Source organism: Sminthopsis crassicaudata, chromosome 6, assembly GCF_048593235.1.
Source record: "Sminthopsis crassicaudata isolate SCR6 chromosome 6, ASM4859323v1, whole genome shotgun sequence".
Taxonomy (NCBI): domain Eukaryota; kingdom Metazoa; phylum Chordata; class Mammalia; order Dasyuromorphia; family Dasyuridae; genus Sminthopsis; species Sminthopsis crassicaudata.
Genome location: NC_133622.1, coordinates 246246095 through 246268192, shown reverse-complemented (window position 1 = coordinate 246268192; position 22098 = coordinate 246246095). Strand labels below are relative to the sequence as shown.

The 22098-nt window shown below is 36.5% G+C and overlaps 1 protein-coding gene across 1 annotated transcript; it reads right to left on the bottom strand.

Annotated features, from left to right (window-relative positions):
• Positions 1-2819: 2819 nt before the first annotated feature.
• On the bottom strand, positions 2820-3782 carry LOC141547577 (olfactory receptor 14I1-like). Its single transcript, XM_074275962.1, has one exon. The coding sequence runs from the start codon at positions 3780-3782 to the stop codon at positions 2820-2822; it is 963 nt and encodes a 320-aa protein (XP_074132063.1).
• Between the last annotated feature and the right edge of the window lie 18316 nt (positions 3783-22098).

Sequence of the window (22098 nt, the reverse complement as noted above, 5' to 3'; positions counted from 1 at the left end):
GAGAATATAATCTGATGACGTGGATAACATTGCCAAAAAAGGCTGTCCAGAATAGGTAAATCCTAGTGATCCTAAAAAATAACCTCAACTCCCTCTCCTGGAGAATCCTTTTTAATTCCAAGTGTCTCCATCTCTGACTCTATTTACATTACAGCATATTTATTTTATGGCCAACTACAATTATTATTTCATAATATCAAGCAAAATAATGTCAAGAATTGCCTTATTTGATAGGAGTTTATGCAAATTGAGAGTCAGCTTCAAAGTGATGATAGGTACAATAATGGTTATTGTAAAGTCGTCTCTCTATTATAATCCTTCTCTGGGAGGAGGTTTCTTTTCTCTGTGAATCCTTTTCTCTGTGTGCAGGTTTCTCGGGAGGCTTCTGGAGCCTCCAGCCAGCCTCTTCTTCTTCTTCCTGAATCCTGGCTCTGAATCTCCTCCAGCTTTTGTCCTTCCCCAATCTAGACTGCCATCCCAACTCAATGTCCCAGTCTAAACTGACTTTAGACTCAATGTTGCCTTCTTTTATCCTCACAGAAAATGGGTTTGTGAGAACTCAGCAGCTTGTGGGAAATACTTCAACCAATGAACTTGCTCCTTTTAAAAGTATAACCGCCTTTAAATATGTAAACTCCTTTTCAGAAGTCTAAAGGTGTAAACTCCTTTTAAAGGTTTGAACTAAAGGTGTGAATTCTGAGTTTGAGAATTGTTTACACAACCTGAGTTAGCACCTTGTAATCCTAACAGGTTATGGCTAAAATCACTAAGGAAGAAAAGGTAAAGGGAAAATGGTGGATGGATTTTGGAGAGGATTCTTCCTTTCATTTAGGAAAAAAAGATGCCAGTTAAAAGTACACATAAGGAGAATTTAGTAGATTTAGGAGGTTTGGGATAATAAAACCAGATGCAATTTTTTTTCTGTTTTGTGAATCATCTCTTTTTCTAATTTTTGGTACATTATTAGTGCTTCATTTTTGTTGTTGTTGATTGTGTAAGGAATTCAGTGCTTAGTATAGTTCTGCCATAAAGTAGGCAAGAATTATTATATAGTTACATGATATATTTTATATAAAATTATAATATTATATATTATATTTTATATATAATACATTATATGTTATATAATTATAATAATCATATAACAATTAATAGTTATTGATCAATAGATTGATTGAATTTTGTCCCTTCTGTTCCTGCCCTATAATATGGATCACCCATTTCTGGGATCATTTTTTCATTGTTATGTCAATAGATACCTGCTCCAGTGCCTCATGAATAACCTCTTGTGTGTATGTGTGTCTGTATGTGTGTTTAGTTGTTGTTGTTTTATACAAATTTGTTGAAAGATTTTTCAATGAAATGATAGTATGCCTTCTTGTTAGATGGGAGTAAAATTTGCTCCTCCTCCTTCTTCTAATATATTACCTGTGTGACTAAATTACCAAAATGAAATTAATCAAAGGATAGTAAGGTTCTAAAGGAAGTGCTCAGCATATAAGTTATGAGTCAGAACTCTGAACTTGAAACAAGGAAGCTTACAAGGTACTAAGTGGAATTGAGGAGAAATTTGTTATCTAGTTTAGCATGATGATTAATAGTGCTCTAAGTTTAGTATGAGATATAATGATTGGTTTATACTCAGGGTAGAGCATATAAGCTGGGACTCAGAAAGCCCTCAGTTAGAGAGCTAGAGAAGACAAGAGAACTAGAGGCAGGAGCTTAACCTCTCAGAAGGAAGGAGAGAGAAATTTATTTCACCTTCAATCAGGCTTCTGGTGGCTGACCTGGCCTCCTGCACTTCCCCCACTAAGACCAAGGCCAGAATGAAAGACTCTCCAGAAAGCTGCCCAGCATCAGACAATAAAGACTTTTGGAATTTAACACCTGGCTGTTCTTGTGTGATTACTGAACTGAAACAAAAGCTGCTCCCAGAGACCCCAAGAAAAGTGAACCAGAGAACGTTACACATACACAAGTATTTAATAAAATATTCCTTAACCCATGGCACAATGTCCCCAGAGATTATGGATTCACAGAGACCAAATCAATTTATTTGGGAAATTCAAAGGGTCTATATCTTTCCTGGGAATATGCTCACACACCAGAGTTTTTCCAAAGAGTAATATTCAAAACAATGCTTCAGATTGCTTCATGTCCACAACTCTCACTCAGACATTCAAGAGAAACTCCAGAGATAGGGTAGAGAGAAGCCTTTACCTCCACCATTACAGAAAATGCATATGATGCAAAAGACTCAGGTGAGCCAAAGAAATACAGAAGCAAATATTGTCCAAATAGCAAATCATATTAAGCTGGGCTCATCACTTCTCATTTTCTTCTCCCTCTTGCTCTCAAAGGCAAAGACAGTGGAATACAACTCAACATTATCCCATGTGTTTCTCAAACCTACACCAGTAGAATAATTCACAGTGCTACTACCATTGACAAAGTCCAGATTTCTTGATCACTCTTTTCACTAGCACAGGTTCAGTTCAGTAAAACTACTGAGTTTTAGTGATTAGTGCTCAGGCGGTTTCCTATTTTCTCTCTGTTTTAACCCTTCAAAGTACACTGTGAGGCACTGAAACATCTTCACCCAACCCTGATTGGGCTGAAGAGAGAGGCCAAGGAGAAGTGCTAAGCCATCACTGAGAGAATCTGGCTCAGTAGCTATTAAATAGAATAATAGTCTGTAGTTTTTATTAATTATATTTTGGTATATACTTTTTACTTATAGAAAAAAATTAAACTATTAATTTATCTTTAGACTAGTTGTTTTGTTATCTTGGGCATGCAATATCTCATTCATAATGCTTTTACTTTTTAATTGTTTTAGAGATGGGCATATTCTTGGGGAAAAAGGTCATTTTAATAATCCTGACCAGTGCATTCTTGATTTTCATGTTCCTCAGACTATAAATAATAGGATTCATAAATGGAGGCAATATTGTGTAAGTCATTGCAATCAGAAGATTCTGGACTGGGGAAGTGTCTGACAAAGGACTGAAGACTGTGACCATACCAGCAAGAAGGAATAACAGGAAGATAATCAGTTGAGGTAAACAGGTAGACAAAGCTTTGTATCGCCCTTCCTCAGAGGGCATTTTAAATACAGTGGAGAAGATATAAGTATAGGATATAAGTAAAAAGCCAAAGCAGAATAAAATTAAAGTGCAACTGGAGGCAAGGAGTACATACTCAGTATTACGAACCTCAGAAGATGAGACCTTCAAGACATGAGGGATGTCACAAAAAAACTGATGGATCACATTGGATCCTGAGAAAGGCAGACGGAACATGTTCCCTGTGTGTGCAGCTGAATAGATGAACCCAGTGACCCATGAACCAGTTGCTGCCCAAAGACAACGGAATGGTGTCATGATGACCCCATAGTGCAAGGGGTGGCAAATGGCCACAAAGCGGTCATAGGACATCACCACAAGCAAAGCAATTTCTGTTGCAGCAAAGAAGATAAGGAAGAAAACCTGAGCAGCACAGCCCAGGAGAGAAATGGATTGATTGCCTGTCAGGGAACTCACAATGAATTTGGGAAGAGTGACTGAGATGCAGCCAAGATCCAACAGGGAAAGATTGCTCAGAAAAAAATACATTGGAGAGTGAAGTTGTGGCTCAGTGACAATGGCAGTGACAGTGAGGAGATTCCCTATCATGGTTGCAATGTATATCAACAAGAAAAGAATGGCGTGCAACACCTGCAGCTCTCGGATGCTGGAAAACTCCATAAGGAAGAATTCCATGATGATGGTACAATTGCTCATGCCTTCCAGGGTCCTGAAATTCATCTTGTGACAACATGAATAAGAGATATCAAATTCTAGAAGGAGAGAATAAAAACATTTTATTACCCAGAAAAGTCATGAACTTCAATTTATTCTTACTCACCATCTTAGAGAAGCATTCAGAACATTTTAAAGAGCTAGTAATATGACCATCTTCCTGCATTCATATTCAATCCATCAACTAAAAATACATGCATCATCAATTGATTAACTCAACAGGAGCTTTACTCCTGACCCATCCTATGTGTGCTTGCGTGCACACAGATACACACACACACACACAGACACACACACACACACAAATACTCTGCACTTTAATTCTGAGATTGAGTCTTTTTTGTAAGATACTAGTACAACCTGATACAAAATATATCTGTATATATAGATACAGAGATCATAGATGATTAGATAGATAGATAGATGATAGACAATTTTTCAATTATTTTATATTGCCAGAAACATTGTCCTGACTAAAACTTAAATTTTCAGTGAGATTTCAGGCACCTTGACTCTATGGCATATACATATGTATGGCAATTCTCTAGGGTGTCAAAGCTCTAGTGTCTGAGCCTCTTAGGAAGGAGGAACCTACCTAAAATATCTACTTAATGGGCAGAAGCTCCTTAAGATATAACTGAAGGTAAACATCATATGTAATGGCGATAAACTAGAACCTTTCCCTATAAGATTAGGAGTGAAACAAGGTTGCCCACTATGACCATTACTTTTCAATATAGTACTAGAAACTCTGGCCTCGGCAATAAGAGCCAAGAAAGAGATTCAAGGAATTAGAGTAGGAAATGAGGAAATCAAATTATCACTTTTTGCAGATGACATGATGGTATACTTAGAGAACCCCAAAGACTCTGCTAAAAAGCTATTAGAAATAATTCAGAATTTTAGCAAAGTTGCAGGATACAAAATAAATCCACATAAATACTCAACATTTTTATACATTGCCAACACAATCCAACAGCAAGAGATACAAAGAGAAATTCCATTCAAAATAACGGTCGATAGTATAAAATATTTGGGAATATATCTACCAAAGGAGAGTCAGGAATTATATGAGCAAAATTACAAAACACTTGCCACAAAAATAAAGTCAGATTTAAATAATTGGAAAGACATCCAGTGCTCTTGGATAGGCCGAGCGAATATAATTAAGATGACAATACTCCCCAAACTAATCTATTTATTTAGTGCTATACCAATCAGACTTCCAAGAAACTATTTTAATAACCTAGAAAAAATAACAACAGAATTCATATGGAACAACAAAAGTTTGAGAATTTCAAGGGAAGTAATGAAAAAAAAAATTAAGTGAAGGTGGTCTAGCTATACCTGATCTAGAACTGTATTTTAAAGCAACAGTCACCAAAACCATTTGGTATTGGCTAAGAAATAGACTAGTTGATCAGTGGCATAGGTTAGGTTCATAGGGCAAGATAGTGAATAAAAATAGCAATCTAGTGTTTGACAAACCCAAAGATCCCAAATTTTGGGATAAGAATTCATTTTTTGACAAAAACTGCTGGGAAAACTGGAAATTAGTATGGCAGAAACTAGGCATGGACCCACATTTAACACCACATACTAAGATAAGATCAAAATGGGTCCAAGATTTAGGCATAAAGAATGAAATCATAAATAAATTGGAGGAACATGGGATGGTTTACCTCTCAGATTTGTTGAGGAGGAAGGAGTTTGTGTCCAAGGGAGAACTAGAGACCATTATTGATTACAAAATAGAAAATTTTGATTACACCAAATTAAAAAGTTTCTGCACAAACAAAACTAATGCAAACAAGATTAGAAGGGAAGTAACAAATTGGGAAAACATTTTTACAGTTAAAGGTTCTGATAAAGGCCTCCTCTCCAAAATATACGGAGAATTGACTTTAATTTATAAGAAATCAAGCCATTCTCCAACTGATAAATGGTCAAAGGATATGAACAGACAATTTTCAGATGATGAAATTAAAACTATTTCCCCTCATATGAAAGAGTGTTCCAAATCACTATTGATCAGAGAAATGCAAATTAAGACAACTCTGAGATATCATTACACACCTGTCAGATTGGCTAAGATGACAGGAACAAATAATGATGAATGTTGGAGGGGATGTGGGAAAACTGGGACACTGATACATTGTTGGTGGAGTTGTGAAAGAATCCAACCATTCTGGAGAGCAATCTGGAATTATGCCCAAAAAGTTATCAAAATGTGCATACCCTTTGACCCAGCCATACTACTACTGAGCTTATATCCCAAGGAAATACTAAAGAAGGGAAAGGAACCTGTATGTGCCAAAATGTTTGTGGCAGCCCTTTTTGTAGTGGCTAGAAACTGGAAAATGAATGGATGTCCATCAATTGGAGAATGGTTGGGTAAATTATGGTATATGAATGTTATGGAATATTATTGTTCTGTAAGAAATAACCAACAGGAGAAATACAGAGAGGCTTGGAGAGACTTACATCAACTGATGCTAAGTGAAACGAGCAGAACCAGAAGATCATTATACACTTCAACAATGATACTGTATGAAGATGTATTCTGATGGAAGTGGATATCTTCAACATAGAGAAGAGCTAATCCAATTCCAATTGATCAATGATGGTCAGAATCAGCTACATCCAGAAAAGGAACACTGGGAAACAAGTGTAAACTGTTATTTTTACCTTCTGAAACCAATTCTTCCTGTGCAACAAGAAATTCGGTTCTACACACATATATTGTATCTAGAATATATTGTAATATATTTAACATGTATAAGACTGCCTGCCATCTGGGGGAGGGGGTTGGGGGAGGAAGGGAAAAAATCTGAACAGAAGTAAGTGCAAGGGATAATGTTGTAAAAAAAATTACCCATGCATATGTACTGTCAAAATAAAGTTATAATTATATAATAAAATAAAAATTAAATTAAATTAAATTAAATTTTAAAAAAAGATATAACTGAAGAATTGCTGAAATCCTCAAGGAAGTCATTTGGATAGAACTTTTAAAGTGAATCACAGGGTTATAGATTCAGCTGCATGGGATTTTAGAAATCTTGGGCCCAACTCCCTTAATTAAATGGCAGCATAGTAAGATACAGAACTATTTTGATTTGGTAGAGATAATGTTTTATAAAGCCAATTTGTGATCTCAGATCTTCAGAAAGCAAATGCGCATTCTTTCTTTTTGACTACTCAAAGGTATAGCCCTCATTAGTTGTTTTAAGTCCTTTAATTTTTATCTTGAGAATAATTAGGCTAGGGAACAATGTCTCCAGGAAAAGCAAACAAAAATCTTTCTTAACATTAAGAAACTATATTCTCGTGTATTCTTGTCTTTATTTGTAATTGTAGTAAAAAAAATCATCACTGATTAAAAAGGGTTTTGATAGTATATTCCATTTTCCTCTTTGCCCCACTAGTAATCTCTAAAGATTTGCTGTGAAGATTTTTGTTTGCTGTTGAAGATTTACTGTATTGCTATCTGAAATCTACATTCATCACCCTGACTTTAATAATTTAAATAATCAATTTTAGTGTATTAATTCTTCTAAGTAACACTAATAACCACATCACTGCTAGAATACACTTTTTCCTATCTTACCTTAACAACTTGGATTATTTTATTTATTTTCCCCTATTTTGGAGCATGTGATTTTTGGTAACAGTTGGAATCAAAGATTCAAAAGTCCAAGGCATTAAAAAAGAGAGTATTTGATTATCTGTTTTTCTTATATTTGAAATCGTTATCCTGTTCCATAGAAAGATAGATAGAGGGCAGAGCCAAGATGGCAGAGAAGATACACGACACTGTGTAAGCTCCTTTCTTCCCTCACAACCAACTAGATATAATCAGCCTCAGAAATAGAGCTGGACTGATAGAATCCACAAGGACTGGAAGCACGACTTACCAGCTGAAGAGAATCTGGAGTTTCAACAGGAAAGGTCAGCTACCAGGGGAGGAAGAAGAGAGGCCAGTGCAGATGGTGGGGTAGTGGCACACTGCGCCCGATCACGCTGGGGAGGGCTCTGGGATCAGAGAAGCCACTGAGATAGAAGAATCTGGCACAGGCAGTTAGCTCTTCTCTGCTTATAAAACAGCAGTTCAGAAGAGAAATCTAAGCCACTTTAAAATTTAAAACCTTCTCGGATCACGGGGGTGACTCAGCAGATCTCGGCACTGGGGGTGTGGCCGACATAGGCTATGCTAGCTTTCACCTGTGAGTAGTTAAGAGATTGAAAGGTGGGCGGGGCGGTAACTTATAGTGCCTGGCTCCTCTGGAGGAGGTGGTACTCAGACCCGGAAGTCCCAGAGAAGCAGAACCTTTGAACTAGGGACCGCGGTTTTTGGCAGACACTTCCAGTTTGAGCACAGGGACTTTTCACATCACCTGCTGCTGACATCCACACCCTACCAGGACGCATAGGCTAGGCTTTGAGTTGCCTTTACTGTTCAGTCTCAAACCTCAGGGAAGCCGCTAGAACACAGTGCCCTCAAAGCACAGCAGTGCTGATCACCTCTGAGGCACTTCCAGGGAGGGGGTGGGGAACTCTCTCCCAGAGCTCTCTCTTAGCTCAGGCACAGGGGCCGCTGCATCCATCAGGTCTGGGAGGAAGTGGTAAAGAAATAAATAAATAATTTCCTACCCCAGGGACAGACCCCAAAAGATTTTTTAAGCATGAGCAAAAAGGCAAGAAAAACAATAGATTCCTTCTACACAGAGAAAGAGCGGGTATCCAACCGCAAGGAAGTTAACAGCAGAGAGTCAGCAGATAACAACCTAAAGGGGAATGATTCCTGCCCCCCATCACATAACTCTCTCCTTGAAGAGACTATTAAAAAGTTAAGACAGTTTGAAGAAAAATGGGGAAAGGAAAGAGAAGCTATGATAGAGAATAAAATTGGAGTTGGAAAAAATAAAGAATTCACAGGAGATGCAGGAAAACAAAATTAGTGAATTAGAAAAGGTAAAAAAATCACAGGAAAGTAGGATTTCTGAATTGGAGAAGATAAAAAAAGTCTCAAGAAAATAGGATTTCTGAATTGGAGAAGATAAAAAAGTCTCAAGAAAATAGGATTTCTGAATTGGAAAAAGAAAATAATTCTCAAAAAAAATTAGGGAAATGGAAAAAATTCAATAGAGCAAAATAACTCATTTAAAAATGAAATTGGGCATTTACAAAAAGAACTAAAAACTGTGAATGAAGAAAATAACTCCTTAAAATTCAGGATGGAACAAATAGAAATGAATGATTCATTGAGAACCCAAGAATCAGTCAAACAAAACAAAAAAAAAAAAAAATAAAAAGCTGGAGAATAATGTCAAATACTTACTGGGAAAATCTATAGACCTGGAAAATAGATCTAGGAGAGATAATCTGCTGATCCTTAGACTTCCCAAAAACTATGACCAAAAAAAGAGCCTAGATTCTATTTTACAGGAAATCATCAAAGAAAACTGTCCAGAGATAATAGAAACAGAAGGGAAAGTAGATGTGGAAAGAATTCATCGAACTCCTTCTGAAACAGACCCTAAAAAAAGAACACCATGGAATATTGTGGCTAAGCTGCAGAATTACCACACAAAGGAGAAAATCCTGCAAGCAGCTAGAAAAAAACAATTTAAATACCAAGGTCCCACAATAAGGGTCACACAAGATCTGGCTGCCTCCACATTAAAAGATAGAAGGGCCTGGAACCTGATATTCCGAAAAGGCAAAAGATCAAGGATTGCAACCAAGAATAAACTACCCAGCTAAGTTTAGCATCTTTTTCCATGGAAGAAGATGGTCATTCAATGAAATAGAGGAATTCCACATGTTTCTAAGAAAAAAACCAGACTTAAACAAAAAAATTGATCTACATCCACAAGACTGAAGAGAAACAGAAAAAGGTACACAGAACCCTTGAGAACTATATCTCTGTTGTGGGTATATAGAATAGTAAGCATGGATAATTTGATTTTACCGAGATAAAAGAAAAAAGGAGGGGGTGTAGTAAAGGGAAGGGGGTAGTATCAGAAAAAGGGGAGGGAGTGATAAAAAGAGGGAAACTACATCCCAGGAAGAGGCATAGAAAATACACCATATCTGAGGGAATTTAGAGAGGGGGAGAATCATTGTGTAAATCTTACTCTCATCAGAAGAGGCTCAAAGAGTAAATAATTGTCATATTTGTTTTTCAGAGAATTCTCTCTCACCTCATTAAAAGGGGGGAGAGGAAAAGAGAAAAGGAAAAGGAGAATAAGGGAAGGGAGGGAGGGGGGATACTAAAAAAAAGGGGAGGGCTGTGCATCACAAGGGGGGGTCTATAAATTAAGTGTTGGGGAAGGGCTTCAGGGGGGTCAAGGGAAAAGGCATAATCTGGGGATAATATGATGGCAGGAAATACAGAATTAGTAATTTTAACTGTAAATGTGAATGGGATGAACGCTCCCATCAAACGGAGACAGATAGCAGACTGGATCAAAAATCAGAACCCTACAATATGTTGTTTACAGGAAACACACTTAAAGCATGGAGATACATATAGAGTAAAGGTAAAAGGTTGGAGCAGAATCTATTATGCTTCAGGTAAAGCCAAAAAAGCAGGGGTAGCTATCCTTATCTCAGATCAAGCAAAAGCAGAAGTTGATCTAATTAAAAGAGATAAGGAAGGAAACTATATCCTGCTGAAAGGTAGCATAAATAATGAAGTCATATCGATACTAAACATATATGCACCAAGTGGTATAGCATCTAACTTTCTAAAGGAAAAGTTAAGAGAGTTGCAAGAAGAAATAGACAGTAAAACTATAATAGTGGGAGATCTCAACCTTGCACTCTCAGATGTAGACAAATCAAACCACAAAACAAACAAGAAAGAAATTTAAAAAGTAAATAGAACATTAGAAAAACTAGGTATGATAGACCTTTGGAGAAAACTGAATGGCAATAGAAAGGAATATACTTTCTTCTCAGCAGTTCATGGCTCCTATACAACAATTGACCATATATTAGGACATAAAGATCTCAAAATTAAATGTAGGAAGGCAGAAATAATAAATGCCTTCTTCTCAGATCACAATGCAATAAAAACTACATTCAGTAAATAGTTAGGGGTAAATAGACCAAAAAGTAATTGGAAACTGAATAATCTCATCTTAAAGAATGACTGGGTGAAACAGCAAATTATAGAAACAATTAATAATTTCACCCAAGATAATGACAATGATGAGACATCATACCAAAATCTATGGGATGCAGCTAAAGCAGTAATAAGGGGAAATTTGATATCTTTAGAGGCTTATTTGAAGAAAATAGAGAAAGAGAAGATTAACGAATTGGGCTTGCAACTTAAAAGGCTAGAAAAAGACCAAATTAAAAACCCCCAACCAAAAATTAAACTTGAAATACAAAAATTAAAAGGAGAAATCAATAATATTGAAAGTAAAAAAAACTATTGAATTAATAAATAAAACCAAGAGTTGGTTTTATGAAAAAGCCCATAAAATAGATAAACCTTTGGTAAATCTGATCAGAAAAAAAGAAAGAGGAAAATCAAATTGTTAGTCTTACAAATGCAAAGGGGGATCTTTCCACCAATGAAGAGGAAATTAGAGAAATAATAAGGAGTTACTTTGCCCAACTTTATGCCAATAAATTTGATAACTTAAGTGAAATGGATGACTTCCTCCAAAAATATAGGCTTCCGAGATTAACAGAGGAGGAAATAAATTGCTTAAATAGTCCCATCTAGAAATAGAACAAGCTATTAATCAACTCCCGAGGAAAAAATCCCCAGGACCAGATGGATTTACATGTGAATTCTACCAAACAATTAAAGAACAATTAGCACCAATGCTATATAAACTATTTGAAAAAATAGGGGATGAAGGAGTCCTACCAAACTCCTTTTATGACCCAGACATGGTACTGATACCTAAACCTGGTCGATTGAAAACTGAGAAAGAAAATTATAGACCAATTTCCTTAATGAATATTGATGCTAAAATCTTAAATAAGATATTAGCAAAAAGACTTCAGAAAATCATCCCCAGGATAATACACTATGATCAAGTAGGATTCATACCAGGAATGCAGGGCTGGTTTAATATTAGGAAAACTATTAGTATAATTGACCATATTAATAATCAAATTAATAAAAACCATATGATCATCTCAATAGATGCAGAAAAAGCATTTGACAAAACCCAACATCCATTCCTACTAAAAACTCTTGAGAGTATAGGAATAAATGGATTATTCCTTAGAATAATCAGAGCATATATTTAAGACCATCAGTAAGCATAATATGCAATAGAAATAAACTGCAACCTTTCCCAATAAGATCAGGAGTGAAACAAGGTTGCCCACTATCACCATTACTATTCAATATAGTACTAGAAATGCTAGCCTCGGCAATAAGAGCCAAGAAAGAGATTCAAGGAATTATAGTAGGAAATGAGGAAATCAAACTATCACTCTTTGCAGATGACATGATGGTATACTTAGAGAACCCCAAAGACTCTGCTAAAAAGCTATTAGAAATAATTCAGAATTTTAGCAAAGTGGCAGGATACAAAATAAATCCACATAAATCCTCAGCATTCTTATATATCACCAACAAAATGCAACAGCAAGAGATACAAAGAGAAATTCCATTCCAAACAAATGTTGAGAGTATAAAGTATTTGGGAATCCATCTACCAAAGAATAGTCAGGAATTACATGAGAAAAATTACAAAACACTTGCCACAAAAATAGTCAGATTTAAATAATTGGAAAGACATTCAGTGCTCTTGGATAGGCCGAGCGAACATAATAAAGATGACAATACTCCCCAAACTAATCTATTTATTTAGTGCTATACTAATCAGACTCCCAAGAAACTATTTTAATGACCTAGAAAAAATAACAACAAAATTCATATGGAAGAATAAAAGGTCGAGAATTGCAAGGGAACTAATGAAAAAAAAAGTCAGAGGAAGGTGGTCTAAGTGTACCTGATCTAAAGCTATATTATATAGCAGCAGTCACCAAAACGATTTGGTACTGGCTAAGAAATAGAAAGGTAGATCAGTGGAACAGATTAGATACAAAGGACAAAAAAGGGTACATCTATAGCAATCTAATCTTTGACAAACCCAAAGATACCAACATTAGGGACAAAAATTCATTATTCGGAAAAAACTGTTGGGAAAACTGGAAATTAGTATGGCAGAAATTAGATATGGATCCACACTTAACACCATATACCAAGATAAGATCAAAATGGGTCCATGATTTAGGCATAAAGAATGAGATCATAAATAGATTAGAGGAACAGAGAATAGTCTACCTCTCAGACCTGTGGAGGAGAAAGGAATTTATGACCAGAGGAGAACTAGAGATCATTATTGATCACAAAAAGATTTTGATTACATCAAACTAAAAAGTTTCTCTACAAACAATACTAATGCAAACAAGATTAGAAGGGAAGTAACAAATTGGGAAAATATTTTTAAAAGTAAAGGTTCTGACAAAGGTCTCATTTCCAAAATATATAGAGAACTGACCCTGATTTATAGGAAACCAAACCATTCTCCAATTGATAAATGGTCAAAGGATATGAACAGACAATTCTCAGATGATGAAATTAAAACTATTTCCACTCATATGAAAGAGTGTTCCAAATCACTACTGATCAGAGAAATGCAAATTAAGACAACTCTGAGATACCACTACACACCTGTCAGATTGGCTAAGATGACAGGAACAAATAATGATGAATGTTGGAGGGGATGTGGGAAAACTGGGACACTGATACATTGTTGGTGGAGTTGTGAAAGAATCCAACCATTCTGGAGAGCAATTTGGAACTATGCCCAAAAAGTTATCAAACTGTGCATACCCTTTGACCCAGCATTGCTGTTATTAGGATTATATCCCAAAGAAATACTAAAGAGCGGAAAGGGACCTGTATGTGCCAAAATGTTTGTGGCAGCTCTTTTTGTTGTAGCTAGAAACTGGAAGTTGAATGGATGTCCATCAATTGTAGAATGGTTGGGTAAATTGTGGTATATGAAGGTTATGGAATATTATTGCTCAGTAAGAAATGACCAGCAGGAGGAATACATAGAGGCTTGGAGAGACTTACATAAACTGTTGCTGAGTGAAATGAGCAGAACCAGAAGATCACTATACACTTCAACAACAATACTGTATGAGGATGTATTCTGATGGAAGTGGAAATCTTCAACATAAAGAAGATCCAACTCACTTCCAGTTGATCAATGATGGACAGAAATAACTACACCCAGAGAAGGAGCACTGGGAAGTGAATGTAAATTGTTAGCACTATTGTCTATCTACCCAGGTTACTTATACCTTCGGAAGCTAATAATTAATGTGCAACAAGAAAATGGTATTTACACACATATATTGTATCTAGGTTATATTGTAACACATGTAAAATGTATGGGATTGCCTGTCATCGGGGGGAGGGAGTGGAGGGAGGGAGGGGATAATTTGGAAAAATGAATAAAAATAAAGAAAGAAAGAAAGAAAGAAAGAAAGAAAGAAAGAAAGGAAGGAAGGAAGGAAGGAAGGAAGGAAGGAAGGAAGGAAGGAAGGAAGGAAGGAAGGAAGGAAGGAAGGAAGGAAGGAAGGAAGGAAGGAAGGAAGGAAGGAAGGAAGGAAGGAAGGAAGGAAGGAAGGAAGGAAGGAAGGAAGGAAGGAAGGAAGGAAGGAAGGAAGGAAGGAAGGAAGGAAGGAAGGAAGGAAGGAAGGAAGGAAGGAAGGAAGGAAGGAAGGAAGGAAGAAAGAAAGAAAGAAAGAAAGAAAGAAAGAAAGAAAGAAAGAAAGAAAGAAAGAAAAAAAGAAAGATACTTGATATGTAATATGGATTCTCTAATAATAATATTTAATGAGATCTTTGTTTTTATCAAAGAAGGAAGTTATACCAGGAAAGAATATCCCTCCTGCAACTTCAATGATATCAAGCTATAATAGTTTTAATTGCCTCAAGTTTTGGTAAGTAAAGAGATTTGGATAGAGACATAAAAATTATTTTCTTTCACAGTCTGAATTTGAATCCAACGCTTTATAGAAGAGTAATTTCTCTAGCTAATTTCATGCCTCCGATTAAATTTCAATGATACTAATAATGATAATAGAATAGTTATTGTGTATTTTCACAAGATATGTTCATAAGAAGTTAGATTTTTCAAAATACTTTATCTAAAGGAACTCATTTGTTGTATTCTTATCTTATACCACTTGAATAAAAATTTGTACAGTTTATCCTAACCTGCATTATAGGTAGTATCTGTTTATGTGGGATACATAATAGATAATATATATTATATATAGGATATATAATATAATAAATAAGAACTAATAATTAACTAGTATTCTTTTACAAAAATTTCTAAAAGCATATTCTCAGCTCAAACTCGGTGAGACCGTCCAACTATTATACTCATGTTATGGATTAGAAATTAAAGTGCAAAGCAGTTAAAAGATATTTACACAGTTATTATGCAATAGTTCTCAAACTTTTGTTCTCAATATCATTTTATACTATTAAAATTAATTGATAATTGTCCAAAGACATGTCTTTTTGTCTGTTATATTTATGGGTATTTAACATATTAAAAATAAAAATAAATTTTGAAGTTGTAGAGCCTCTGAAAGGCTTTCAATTACTCCAGGATTCTTTGGACCACACTTTGAGAACCATTAGAATAAGGATTTAAATTGTATGTTTTTTTTAAATTGTTTGTCATAGCATAATGACTATCTACTGAGTAATTCTATAGGTATAGTTAAGCCTAAGATTTCTAAGACCCACTTAATTAATTTAAAAAATTGACCTTTCAGAAATGAAATACCAAGCAGAACAATACCTGAGTGAAGAGTTGTGGCATTTCTCTTTGCCAAAGTTCATATTTATTGCTTTTTTTTTATCAAATGACAGGTCCTCTGCAGTATCCAAAAGTTAACTCCATCTTCACTGAATTGGTTTTGTTCCCATCTGGAACTTCAGAAGACAAAGGGATTTGAAACTGTCCTATGTAAGATTTACTGACATATCTGATCAACATATGAGTAAAGGAAACTGAAACTGTACTATGACAGGCTGTACCAGATTTGCTGAAATATTTGATAAACCTTATATGAGCAGAAAGATATTGTCCAATATCCTTTAGAGAAATACTTTCTGAAGTCCCCAGTGGAGCCAAAGTTATTCTTTCATCCTTCTTAACCACAGATTCTCTGGCCTTTCCCTTGAGTACAATTAGTTGAGGTAGAAGTCCTTTTATTAATGACATGGAGAAACTTCACCCTTTAATGTTATATGATCCATTAGGATTATTCTAGTCCATGAAAATCTTCCATTCAATCTGGTCCAAAATTGAAGTCTACTTAGGTTGATTTCTTTTTAAGTGTACTTCAAAGAAAACTTACTTTCATTAGAAAATATTGGGTATATGAACATAGTCAAATCTATAACCTATACATGCATTATTTATGTCTATGTAGACACCTGTATGTATAGATATATGTGTAATATACAGCATATATGTGTTTCTGTATATTTACACATATATACATATATAGGCATATGCATTACATGTATAAACTTTGAATGTGCTTTTTTATATTCCATCTAAAATTTAATAGAATATGTGCTACATTTGAACAGTTATGTTTCTAATTTAAAAGATCCTATTGAAATAGACTTTCAGTTCTTATCCCTTCTTTGTTCCTACCTTTTCCAGTCTAATCCTTCACTGAACAATGATATTGGTCTTCCAAAGCACAGATCTGACTATGTTGTTCCCTATTTAATAAGCTTGACAAAAGGATCCCTTTCAAATGGCCAAAAAAAAGTAAACACAAACACTTTGTTTGATTTTTTGTTTTTTGTTTTTTTGCTGAGGCAATTGGGACTAAGTGACTTGCCCAGAGTCACACAACTAGGAATCTCTGAGGCTAGATTTGAACTCAGGTCGACCTGATTTCAGGGCTAGTGCTCTATCCACTGTACCACCTAGCTATCCCTATACATATATTTTGAACCAAAATCCTACCTACTATCATTTCTTTATATGTTTGTGTGTATAGATGTATATTATATGCATACAAATAAATATTCACAATACAGATATGAATTAAATGATACTAATTATTTGCCCCCAAAAAAGTCCACATATTTTATCTATACAAAATAAATATATTATGTGTTTATAGAGTTCTTCCTACATTTTTATGCAAATATGCAAATATGTAATATACACAATAAATACAAAGGAGATAACAAATTAATGACATAGGTCAATCCTTTTACAACTCGTTGACTTTTACCACTTCTCCCTATGAATTAAGTCAAATCAAACCCTGAACAAAACAATTTGAAGGAAATTTTTATTCCTTAAAAAGAATCCCCAGATACTTAGAAGGCAGAGCCAAGATAGTGGGATAGTAAAAGCACTCAACTGAGCCCTCCCAACATTTCCATACAAACAATTTAAAAATAATGCCTTCAATCAAACTCTAGAGTGGCAGAGTCAACAGCAGGTCAGAGTGAGACAGTCTTCCAGGATAAAACAACTTTGTTGGAAAAAGACACCTGTGGTATTAAGGTGGAGGCTGACCCAGAGATCACATGGATAAAATACCAGTGGTAGGACTTGATGGTGGGAACTAAAAATTGGGGAAACTACCAGAAACAGAGATCGTAAGGGGATCTGACAGTGAAAAAAGACTACAGGGGGACTTTCTGTGCTAGCTCTCCATGCAGGGACAAAAAACACATTTTTTGGCAACTTTATTGCATATAAACCACTTCTGAGTTTATAGTTTCAAGAATAGGTAGATCACAGCACCTTGGAAGCCCCAAAAATCTTTCTACACTCAAGAATTTTGATCTGAAAAACATTTTGTATGTTTGTAAAAATTACTCCTTCTCTAAAATCCCTTACCTAGGTAAAAATCTGGTCCTTTGAAAATCAAACTTAGTCAAGTCTATAATTCCTGGAGATCTCTTAATCAGTCAATAGTAAAACATGTCCAGGTTCCTAGATTTCTCCATCCCAACCCTACACAAAGGAAATATTCCATAAAAGTTTTATGATTGGCCTTCTGAGAACACTTCCCATTTTTGCCTCATTGTGCCTTTCAGAAGCTACTTTGGGACACTGAAGATACTTCTTTATTTTCTTAATGGTTCGTCATTTAAAAAAAAAAAACTTATTTGGAGATCCATATTTCAGGAAAGAGAGATTTTGGATTAGAGATATGATAAATAATTATAAATATTTCCCTCAGATATGCTTATAAGTATCAAAAACCTAAAGGTTTTAATAATATGGTTTCTGATCATCTATCTTTTTTCTTGGTTAATTCCACTCCTGACACCAATCTATTCTAGAAAGAATTGTCTTTATTTTTAGGCAAGTGATCTCAAGAGCATTGTTTCTCCAGCCTATAATTTACTCATTCTTGCAAAGAAGGCCTTAATCATACATTTAGTCTCCCTGGAAAATGATACTTGTTTTTATATGATATGATACAGTGTGTTATAATATAAAGCAATACAATGGTAAGGGGGCCTCCACAGGTACTGATGGGGGTTGAGGTCTCTTTAAGAAACCCCCCAACAATGGCTGACCTTTGATTTACAAATCCTGGTCACTGGGCTTTCCCCATCCCCCACCAGATCTGAGCTAACTTGGGTTTTCCCAATCCCCACAGTTTAAACCCATTGAATTCTATTCATTGCTGACCCTGGCTGAAAGCCCACCAGGAGCCTGGAACTCCACCCATGTTCAAGATCACCAAGAGCTTATAAAAGGGGCTACTTTTGGAGTCTACATTTGCAGAAGTCCTAAGCATCCTTATGTTGGTCATGCCAAGGGTTTCTGCCCACCGGACCTAATCCAGTGCCCTTTTATCTCTACCCTCAACTTTACTAACTAAACTTTACTTCCAAATCCCTATAATAAACCTTTTTTAAAATCAATCTAGGTTTTTGGGCCTGTAAATTCATTTATATGGGACTCTGCACCATCATGCAACTATCTTTGCAGCAACCCAAAAAGGGGGCTCCCCTTCCCTAACTCTCATCATGTGATGGCCTGCCTGGGGACCCCAAAAATGGTTACCCTGAAAATCAATCTTAACCTTTTCAGGTCTCTCAGAACAAATTTGGGTTCTCAGCTGCTCCCACAATATTCTTCTGAGAAATCTGTGTTCCTACCAGAGAATCCAGAACTCTGGATAAGGTAAAAGACTTTTTTTCTTTCCCTGTCTTGCAGTGAACATCCAAGCCACTTCAGGCTTATTAGACTTATTAGATTTATTAGAGCTCTACCTCACTCAGTCACAATTCCTTACAAATTTCTGAGAATTGACAAAAGGTTTCTTTTTATCTCACTCTCTGTCTTTAGAGATAAGAGAGAAGCTGCAAGAAGTTAGAAAACTAAACCCTTTTACCTGTCCACAATCTAGACACATCTGACTCTAAAATCCTTCCTTAGCAGATGCTGGGTTTGGAGAAGGCTGCTTCCAGAGACAAAAGACCTTCTTGCTGGAACTCTGTCTTCCCAGAAATCAGCTGGAGTCAGGATCACTAAACATCTTTATTCTTGATCTTTTACTGTCAAGGTCACAGGTTAGGCCTAGCAACCTCACACACACCTTCCTCCCTCAAAGGCCCAGAGAGACTTGAGTCAGCTTTTGCATCTCAATTCCTCTTCCTCCTCCTCCCACACACGTCACTCCCCCTTCTTTGTCCCATCAAACAAATCAGCACAAAACAGCTGGGGAGGGTCAACCTTCAAACAAGTTAATAGGGAACTGTCCAATTGGCAATTAGCCTCACCTGCTTCATTATCCAAGTGCTTTGCTCAGTTCTAGCCCTTTACACCTTCTTTTCCATCTCAAGGCATTTCTAATCCTTTTTCTTTCACCAGAAAGCCGGCCCTCAGGCCAGAACACTGAGACAGGACCCCATCCTTCTCGGGGGTCCCAGGCCAGCAGTCTCCTTGATCTGTTCTGGGAGAGAATTCTGTGTTAGAGCCCCTCTCGCACTCAACTGTAGCCACAAGGAGAAAGGTCTCTGGATCAGGGTGAACTTGGATATGTGTCTCTACCTGACCACTTGAGCCCTCGTCATCACCACAGAGAAGCACTGGGTAAGATAAACATCTCTCCCTTCCCCCATCCTCTTTCTTTTGGAACCTCTCCCATATGGCTTGGCAACCTGCCATTTAAATGTTCCCATCCTGTCCCCTTCTTGGGATACAGTGGGGAGATTGGGGACTCAATCTTTTCAAGATTTCTAGAAAAGTTTCCTATTAACTTTTAAAAAGGTACTTTGCCGCAACTCTGTACGCCCCTCCCATAGCTCCGAAGCATATTTGTCCCATACATTTTAAAACAGGACTCAGTTTCCCTTATTTGGACAGAGGATTTAAAAACTGCCCATTTTTTCCTTAGCCTCTGGGTGTACTTGCCTGCTTGTGGACAGATAAAAGTCTCTATTTCCCTAGATAAAAGCTCCACCTTTCTCTGTCTCTCCTACCTAACCTTGCAGGTGGGAATTCCTGACTTCTCTCAGGAGAGAACTTAGTTCCTAGGGAACTTAGCTCTTATTTTTCTCGATTGGCATTCTATGCCCCCTGCCAACAATTAGGGGTTTCACTTCTGAAGCACAGCTTTGGTCACATTGTAGCTTTGGAGGGGAGACCTTTGTAATGTTGGCTGGGGAACAAAATTCTGAATCAAGGCAAATTAAAATTAATTGGTAAGAGAGTGAGGATAGTTTTTTTTGTCTTTTTTTTCTCTTTTTTTCCCCTCATTCCCTGACTGCAGGCAGGAGAGGAGTTAAAAGGGAGAGACTGAAACTATTTTTAAAACTCCTTAATTATTTTTAATTTGGTGCCTCTCTAGAATCTTTCTCTGTTTTGATGTGCTACCGTTCTCTTTTACTGCCTCAGTTTCCTTAAACTGATCTCTTTTTTGCCTCAACTTCTCTGGCATTTTAGTCCATGAAGCCTAGGGACTATAGAATATGAATAGATTCTTCTTCAAGCTGCCTCTTAGAGAATGGCTTAATTAACACCTAAATTCCCAACCCCCAACTTTCTTTTCAGGAGTCACATATCTCCAATTAGGGTCTGACTTTTCTAAATGCTCCAATTCTCCAACCCACTAAAGGATGGGTGGGCTAGGATCTTTTGTCTTTCACCTGATCCACTATTCTCTGCTAAGGACTTCATTAGCCTGGGGTGAATGCTAGTTGCCTTCCCCTCCCCCCTGCCTCTTGGAAATAGAGTAGGGAAGGGCCAAATTAAATTTCTCCACACTCACCTTCCCCAGAGAGGCTTGGCTTTGTAAAAGGTTCTGAGATAGACCCACCTTTAAATTAATTGATCTATTTTTAAAGACTTGTTTAAACAGGGGGATTTGCTAAAACTGTTTAACTATTGCTGTATAAAACTAACTTTTGCTGTTTCAGGAAATTTACTAGTCTGTTATGTATGATCTGATAATTTCTGTGAACAGGGGAGGAAGGAAACTGATTACAGCTAGTCAGAAAATTGGGAAAAACTGATGTATTATTTCATTAAGTTCAGACTGAATTGGAAACTATTTTACTCTTTGCTTAAAATTTACTAGACTATGATTTGCTGGGTTATTATTCTTTAGAAACAACCAAAAATCAGACACCTGTCCAAGAACTGGCAGCCTCTGATCTGTTTCTCCACCCCTGTTACCCCAGTTCCTTAATTATTATTTCAGCATTTTGATATCAGAACTCTAATGGTTTGGGGTGGCCTGTCTTGGTCTAATTGCATAATTTACTCAGAAATCTGTCTACTACTAACAGCTCTTGTTCCAGAGAGAAGAGGAAAGTGGAGTTCCTCCAAACCCCAATTTTTCCATCTCTTGGAGCCCCTCTTAGGGCAGCAAAACTCTCTTGAGCACTGCTACTCAACAGAGGCTGAGTTAAATGCACAAATGACTACAGACCTAAAGACTGTCCGTCTTTGGCTGAGATGCCCTCCAACTGCAGAGATTCGAACAGGGAGGCTTGTGTGTCTCTCTGAATGAGGAATGCTATTTGATGCTAATAATTCTGGGGTTATTGGGGAGAAACTGGTTCTTGCCATAAATCCTTCTATGTTTATAGCCTTAATCTGGTTTATTTATTTTTGTTCTAACCCAGTTTCCCTAATTATCCTGACTCAGCCCCACTTCAGTTCTCCTGCTTCTCTGTTCTGAAAAACCTCCCCAGCTTCCTTATCAGTGGACCTGATAAAAA